Raw genomic sequence first — 8,340 nt, forward strand, 5'->3', positions numbered from 1 at the left:
ATGGATGAACTAGACCTAGGTTCCAACCTCAAGTTCCATGGATGGACTTTAAAAATTGGGTAATGCTGGCTGCATCCCAGCAGCGAACTAGGTAGCCCAGGGGCCGCTTACCATTGTACCATATTCCCTTCTGTATCTTTCAAATTTTGAACCAAAGGAATGTATGAGCTATTCAAAAATAGTTTATATTAAAAAGAAATGTATGCAAGTCCATGTGTGTGTGTGGGGGGGCAGAACACCTATACTTTCTGAAGAAGGATCCATCATTTTCATCAATTTTTTCTAAGATATCTCTGACCCCAGAAAGGTTTCAAAAGCATTTCACTAGCTGCCCTTAAGGGCCATTCCCTGTCCCAATTTCCTTGATTTGACAAAGTATAAGAGAAAAACAAAAGTGAATTTCAGTACTCACACGTTAACAGCCTGGGCTGGATGGATGAACATGAAAACGTGTCCTCGGATCACATTTAACAACATAGCCGCGCCCGCCCACATGAGCCTGGCAGGTGCAGACGTGAGTGCCGGGCTTGACACGGTGAGCTAACCTCACTGGAGTTCTCCCCTCTTAGAGCTTTCAGAGATCAAGGTCAAAAAATGACCGCCATCAGCCCAGTCTCTCAAAGCTGCTGAATTAGGTCCTCCTTGCCCCACCCCTGTGCCCACTCAAAGAAACACTCAGCTTAAATGAGTTGCACACACAATGCATATAGATTAAAACGATATGGATTTTTAAACGTTGGCCACTTTGGCTCAGAGGGGGAAGGGAATGAGAAGGAGGAAATGGAAGAGGTGGGGTGATCCAGGGTGACTGCAGACGAAGAATGACTAGACTCATCCAGAGACCTCCGTCTGCATCTCTGAAACCCACAAGAATCCTCTTGCACCGAAGAGGAAAATGAGTCCTGGGCACGCAATGTGCGAAGCTCCAGGGTAGGGGGAAATCTAACCGAGGGATCAAGGCAAGACTGGTGAAGGCAAACAGTCTAGCAGCTGAATGGGTCAGAGCAAAGAGAAAGATCACACGGTTCCTAAAAAAGAGAAGGGGCAGCCGCCATTTAACAAATGGCCCCCGGCGACGGTAAACTTTAATTAAACGCACCATTATAATTCACTTCCACTCCAACCTGTCCCTTCTCCTCCCCCAGGTCTCACCAAAGCAGCTTTCCTTAGTGAAACCCAACTGGCCAGCCTGTGCTGGATGCTTCATTATTACAGCTCCTGCCTCTCCCGCTAAGAAGGCAGCCAGCAACAAGAAGAGAGAGAAAACTACAGTTTTCAACTCTTAATGACAGGCCACTTTCCTACCTACGTGCACTAAATCAAGGGTCTCGTAATCCTAAAAGTTCCTGAAAGTAATACCTGAAAGCAATGACGAGACAGTGGCAGGCCAGCAGGAACGGATGTGCACACGGAGGCAGGTAACAGGGCCAGTTCCCACTTGGAGCCACTGGACTGTACTCCCAGCGTTCACACCAGGACGGATCAGTCACACGTGGAAATTAACACACACAGCTCAACGCTGTGGCTGCACCCACTGCGCCTTCATTCAGTGGTGGTTTAATTACACCCGTGACACCCTATCTCTGTGTTCTCAGGCTGCTGAGCTTTGCCCATTTTATGAGTGTGTGCAGTGGGAGTGGGGGTTGGGAGCACCTCCGAGGATCTTCCAGGCGAAACATGCTTGGTTTTTATTAATGAGCTTATGAGAAAAGCCAACCCAGACCTTTAAGTGAAACGTGTGATTGGTAGCCAGGCGAGGATAGGTTTTAGAATTAACTCTTCTTACAGTCTGCTATACATTATCACCCCCAAGTTAATTACCCCTGAGGATGAAAATAGGTTTCATGACTCATAAGCACCAATACAACACTTGGCAGCAGATGAAAATGCAAGGACACATTTGCAGGAAGCTGACACGCACATCTATTTATATGTGGGGAGATTCTTAAAGAGGTGAGACAGGCACCTCCCGGGTACCAGGATTAAGAAGCTGCGGCAGATCCATCAACTGCCATTTATCTATACCTCCAAACACACACAACGCAGTCATATGCTTTCCACTGCTTCAGTGATGGTGGCAAAGCAGGAACAGAAACTAAAAGGGTGTTATTAACAAGCAAGTCTGAACACCAACCCAACCTCTACACCGGTGTGCTGGGCTGGTTAGTGATTTGTTTTTCCCCAAATGCTGCTGCGCCCCTACCCACCTCCCAACCCTCCCGGCTCCCCCTTCGATGGGAGCAGGGTGGGGGGTCGCCAAGTCTCTCCGCTCATTTGCTATTCCTCTGGCCCTGTGGGGACCATCCTGGCCCACTTGCCCCGACCACAAGTGGGGTGTGGCCAAGGGATGGATTTCTGCTAGGATCCAGGGTTGTGCCTTCTCCCTCCTGTGTCCTACTCTCCTTCCGTTTACCTCCCAGGAAAGTACAAGGTTCAAACCAGGTGTTTGCCTTCCCTGAGCTCCAGGAGGGCTCCCATCTGGTCTCAACCAAGGGGCCCAGAGCCCTGAAGGACAGTTCACTCCCATCCCCTTCCCTCTGTACCTCTCAAATGCCGCCAAAAAGTCCATTAGATGAATAACTGCATTTCTTCACCCCGGGAATGGGTTCTATTTGGTGTCAAAAGCGATCTCTGCCCAGGAACTGAGTTTGGGGTTCTCTCTCTCTCCCACTCTCTGCAACCAGCTAAGGGTCCAGCCTTCAAAAATTATTATCAAAGAGTGGAGAAAGGAAAAAACACGTTATGAATGAGGTGAAACTGCTCTTCAATGCATCCGCTGGAAGCTGCCGGGAAACCTCCTGGCTGAGGACATGGATTTGCTTCCCACTTCCCACACCCCTCCTGCCTCCAGCGCCCGCTCCCAGCTCTGTGGCAATTTCTGCTTTAAATGCGCAGTAACAGTAATTTCTGCCACACCTAGACGGCAAAGGACCCCAGTTTTTTCCTGTTCCCCCCACCCCAAGTGCCCAAGTCGCAGCTGCACTGGCTATCTGCACATGCTCAGGACCACAGGGTGAGGCACCCAAAAGCATTCCCGACAATGCCATCTGCAGCTGTGGTGCACATCCAGGCTCAAACAGAGACGCTGAGGAGTAAACAGAAATCGCTTAGTCAGCAACTGTCCGGGAGCCCCAAGAGGTGACTGTAAATAGCCTGGTACTGAGGAGGAGGGGCAGTCAGCTCGCACAGGGCTTTCTACAGATGCCACCCCTGATGGCTTTCAAAGGCACCAGCATTTGTGTTCCTTGTTGGGTTAGGGAAGGTGTCCCCCGTGTTGGAGCTGTGTGGTCTTCGTCCTAGAAAAACACACTTGCTGACTCGGGGCAGAATTAATATCAATTGAATTTATTACAAGTTACTAAGCTCCAAGGCACATTACAGTGTTCTGTTAACTACAGAAATGTATAAAGGACAAACAGAGCAGATTCTCCATGTCTAGCATTTCGCTCTACTGTTCAAAAGCATCCGTGCATCAATAAAGCAAAAACAAAACAACACGTGAAGATCCAACACATTCAGGTCAGTAGAAACAAACCAAAACATTTTCCCTCACAAACTTGCAACAGAAAACACCCCCCCAACACCCCCCTTACCATTTTGCAAAAACAGGAAAACAGAACAGAACAGAACAGAACAAAATAAAGTGAAGACTTCAACACTTGGGGCTGTTTAGAAAGAAGCTCTCACCATTTTATAGCATTTTTTTTTTTTTTTTTTTTTTTTTTAGGCAGCAACACTGGCCTTGGCAAAAAAAAAAAAAAAAAAAAAAAAAGAAGTCGTTTTCTTTTGTGTATGTTTTTTTTTCCTTTCAGTGAGTGCATAACATTTACAAAAATACACACCAGCAGCAGTCGTTGCTAAGGGCTATTAATTCTGTACCTAGGCAAACACTCTGCCACCAATAAATGCTAACGAATATGATGCAAAAGACCCAACCAATATTATACTGCTTAACACAAACCAGCTTATCCTTCAAATGAAGAAGTTACATACCTTTGTTTCAAAATATAGAAACATACGACGAAAATAATGTCTATACATAAGACTAACTTTTTGCAGTTTGATATATTCACAATTCTACATCTTGGGGGCGAGGGAAGAAAGGGTCGATTGTGGGAGGGGAGGGGCCCTCTGGACGGGTGAGGAGCTGGTCTGGGGCAAAGGAGTGGCTGTCTTGTGGCTCAAGGGTCTCTCTCCTTTTTCACTTTAACATCCCCAGCTAAGATCGTCGCGATTTCGCCCTGCATGAAGGCCCAAGGTACATTCGACCCAACTAGGGGGCATTTCTCTCCGCTGGGGCAGTACACCTCGCCAGTGGCCCCCTGGGCCTTGATACTCTCTCTAGAGCAAGGGAAGCAGAATTTGTGGCTGGGAACGGATGGGCACTGAACGAAATGTGTGTCCTCCAAACGTTCGTGGCAAATGGTACAGCACAGGGGCCCGCTGTTGGCCATAGGGGAATCCGGAATGTTTTGGGGGTGTACTTGGTCCATGCCTGGGTGGGTGCTAGGTGGCGGGGGCGCCACTTGTAAATTCAGGTCCCCGTTCCGTGATGCCAAGCGGCGCTGCCCGGGTACGGAGGCCGGCGACACCGGGCTGCTGCTGTTGCGCCGGGCAGACGCAGTGGTGGAGTGCACGGAACTGCCGTCCTTGGGCGAGTGCGCCGTGCCCAGAGTGTCTGCCACCGACATGAGGGCGGCCATGGGGGACGGACCATTCTGAGGGGCTGACTCAGGTGGGGTGGTCCGGTTGGAATGGGGTCCCAGGGGTGGGGGCGGCGGGGGCGGACCCCCTGCCGCATGACCAGGCGTTGCAAAGCCCCCGGCCGACATGGTGAGCTTAAGTGCCTCGCTCTGGTTTGCCATCCACTGCTGCCTCTGCTGCTCCTCGCCTAGCTTCAGCGCGCCCTCAGCGGAATCCGGGGGCTCGGGAGACGCCTTCCTCTTGCGCAGGCTGGCGGCTGCGCCCCGGCCCGAGGGGGCAGCGGGCGGCAGGGCCCCGGTCCCCGGGGGTGCGCTGGGGGCGCGGCTTAAACTCACCAGAGCCGTGGGCAGCATGGGACAGCTGGCGTCCAGGTAGGGCTGGGGCAGCATGTCTGCGCCGGGCACGCCCTCCTTGAAGAAGCGCACAGCCTCGGGCAGCAGTCTCCAAGTAGGCGCCAGTCCCCGGAGCCGTGCTTCTTCTCATACTCCAGATACTTGAAGCCGGAGGAGAGTCCCCGGCCGAAGTCCTTCATACAGTCCTGGTACATCTGCTTGGCCACACCAGATGCGCTGGAGTACACGTTGCCCGAGCCCGTGGGGTACTCAATGAATAGCTTCAACTCATAGTCCATGCCAGGCTTGGAGACGGCGTCGAAGGCGAAGACGCGGCCCAGCAGCGAGTGGTCCTTCTTGAAACGCACCTCGTAGGGCGTGCAGCCCGCCAGCGTGAGCAGCGTGTCGCGGACCATTTTGGGCTTGTTGGCCCACTCCTCGGCGCGGTTGCGCAGGCTCTCGCTCAGCTCCGCCAGGGCCTCCGCGTTACGCTGCTTTTCCTTCAGCTCGCGCTCCTGGTCGGTGCTGGACACCGAGCCGGGCCTTTTGCCACCAGCACCCACGCCCACCTCGGCCACGGACGACGAGGTCGAGGACGACGCGGAGGACGATGCGGCAGATACGCCGGGAGTGCCCCCGAGACAAGCTGGGCCCCCGGGTGCCCCTGGGGGCGCGGGCGTCGGGGGCCCACGGCTGCCCAGACCGTGAGGGGGCGGTGGGGGCAGCACAGCAGCGCTGGCCGGGCCGTTAAGCAGCGTCTGCGGCAGCAGGTTGGGGGGCACCGTGAGCTGGGGGCCTCCGCCACCCCCCGGGTTAGGAAGCCCAGTCACTAACCCACCGTGTGTCCCGCGCCGAGACGCCACCGACGCCGCAGCTGAAGACGAGTTGGGGCTCTGGCGGTTCAGCTCCGGGGGTCCCTCCTCGGGGGTGGGCTTGGGGAAGCCGTTGGGGCCTCCCAGGCCGTTGGGCAGCCGCGCGGCGTGGCTGCTGCTTCCCAGGCTCACTGGAGGTGGCGGGTACTCGAAGCGGCTGCGCTGTTCCACCGCGGCAGCGGCGGCGGCTGCGGCGGCAGCAGCGCTCAGGCCATAGCGCTCCAGGCCTGACGGGGCCGCCAGCACCGCGGGCTTGCTGGAACCATCGACGTGGTTGAGCTGTTGTTGCTGCTGCTGCTGTTGCTGCTGCTGCTGTTGTTGCTGCTGCGCAGCGGCCGCTGCCGCCGCCGCAGCCGCCGCCGCCTCCTTAGCCGACAGGGCCACCGTCTTGACCCCGACGGGCGGCGGCGGCCCGGGGGAGCGGCCGTCCTGGAAGCAGCCGTGCGCCCGCTTCAGCTGGCGCGCGGTCTCGATCACAAACTCGATGCGATCCGCGCCCTCGTAGTTGACGCAACCGCGGCATACGGGTTCCGAGAAGTCCCAGATCATGGCCCAGGGCATGCGGGGCAGGTCGCACAGGTAGCAAGATTGTCTCCGGGACGAGGACACCTGCGCCGCCGACATGATGCCGGCCCTGGGGAAGGTAGGCCCCCGCCCGGGCTGTCTCCGCGGCGCCTTCTCCTCCCGGAGGGCTGGCCGGCTGGGGAGGGAGTCTGGCTGCGGGGGAGGGAGGGGGGGCGAGAAAGTTCTGCCCCAGGGGCTGGAGGGAGCGCGAGTCTCCACCGCCGGCGCAGCGCCTCTCCGCGGGGGCTCCAGCGCCTGGGCGGCGGACGAGTCCAGCCCGCTCCTCGCCCCCACCTCCTACTGCGGCTGTCTCGTCGGGAGGGTAGCTCAGGCGCCTTCTTCCTGGTGTCGCGGACCTGGACTGGAAGCTCCGGGCCCGGGGGGAGGGGGCGAGGGTGCCGGGTGCTGGCCGCTGTGGGTTCTTGGCCCCCTCCCCGGAGTGGCTGGTGCGTGGAAGCTCGAAAGGGGCTGTCTCTTCCTCTCCTCTTGGAGGGGGGGCGCCCTACGACCTGCGTCCTCTCCCCGCCAGGCTCCCTGGGGCGAAGGCTATAGAGGGTTCAGTGCCACCCGGTGCCCGGGTCCAATCTTGCTGAAGTCGCTGCTTCCCGGGAGGGCCGGGGGAGGGGTTGGCAGCCGAGAGAGGAGCTTCTCCCCTCCGCAGCGTCGGCCGTTCCGCTGGCGGCGGCTGGGTTTGCACGGCCGGAGGGAGCCGCCGCGGCCACTGCTTCCAGGATGCACGCGAGCAGAGTAGAGGAGTGCACGCACGCAGGCTCCCGCCGCCCCCAGGCCTGGCGGGCGCCCGGGCCGCCGCGGCTGGCGGCGCTCACGTTGGCTGCAGGGCGCTCGCGCGGCGCCTCGGCCCGGGTCGCATCCCTTCCCGCTCACACTCGCCCGGAATGTGGGGTTGTGATTGTTACTCTACGTTCCGGAGGCGCGTCTCGGCGCTCCCGCTCGCGCTGCGGCTCGCGCTGTCCCGGGCTTGGCCGCGCGGGATGCCGCCCGGGCGGAGCGCTGACGTCACCGCCATGCTCTGCACCAGTTCTCCCCCCCTCCCCTTTACACTTCCTCTGTGGAGCCCACTTGTTGCTCGGGAAAGGCGCATGCGCGGCAGAGAGCCCAGATTCCTCCCAGTCGGCCCCTCCTCCGCGCCTCCGCCCTCCCCTCCCCCCTCGCCGTGTGTGTACAACAGCTGAGGCCCCGCGAGCTAAGGCTGGAAGTCCAGGGCTGGGGGTGGAAATTAAACAGACGATGACCTTTCCTTTCCCCGCCCGGCTTTCCCAAGTAAAAACGCATTTAAAAACCACAAGCGTCGTTTCCGATCCCGCTCCCCACCCCACCCCTGGCAGCGGATTTAAATGTCCTGTTTCAAGATTTTCGCCTTGAATTCCACGTAGGTATTATCCATTTCATCGGCAATCAAACCTTTCCCCCCGCCCCCCCTGTGGAGGTCACATCTTTGCTACCACTGATGCCGAAGCACCTGTAAAATTAGCTGTGTTCCAGTCTTCCAAAAATTGCCTTTTCGCTTTGTTTTTGTGCCCTGGTCTAGGAACCTGCGCTTCAACAACGGAGCTAAATGAATTCAGGGGGAGATACCCCTCCCCCAAGCCGCACTCTAAAAATTTTGGCTGAATGTCTAAAGAAGCTATGAGCACCCGGAGGCCTTTAAGGAAAACAGTCCACTGGCTGCACACAGCTGCAGCTGGGGGCAGGGAGGGGGAGGTGCTGGAGAGACCAAACAGGTGAGTGGTTTTTCCGGGTTTGATTTAAAAAAAAAAAAAAAAAGGTGGGCTCAACATTTAATAGTATTGATATCTCTTTGTAAAACAGCCGCAGTTTTCAAAGTTCCTTCTCATGTGCTGTGATTT

At 56.7% G+C, this 8,340-nt stretch overlaps 1 protein-coding gene across 1 annotated transcript; it reads right to left on the minus strand.

The window, feature by feature from the left end:
• Nucleotides 3,325-7,863, minus strand: IRF2BPL (interferon regulatory factor 2 binding protein like). Its single transcript, XM_001928316.6, is given in 2 exon segments — nucleotides 3,325-5,143; nucleotides 5,146-7,863. Coding segments are annotated over 2 exon segments (2,349 nt in total). The 5' UTR covers nucleotides 6,533-7,863; the 3' UTR covers nucleotides 3,325-4,181.

Source organism: Sus scrofa, chromosome 7 (assembly GCF_000003025.6).
Source record: "Sus scrofa isolate TJ Tabasco breed Duroc chromosome 7, Sscrofa11.1, whole genome shotgun sequence".
Lineage (NCBI taxonomy): Eukaryota > Metazoa > Chordata > Mammalia > Artiodactyla > Suidae > Sus > Sus scrofa.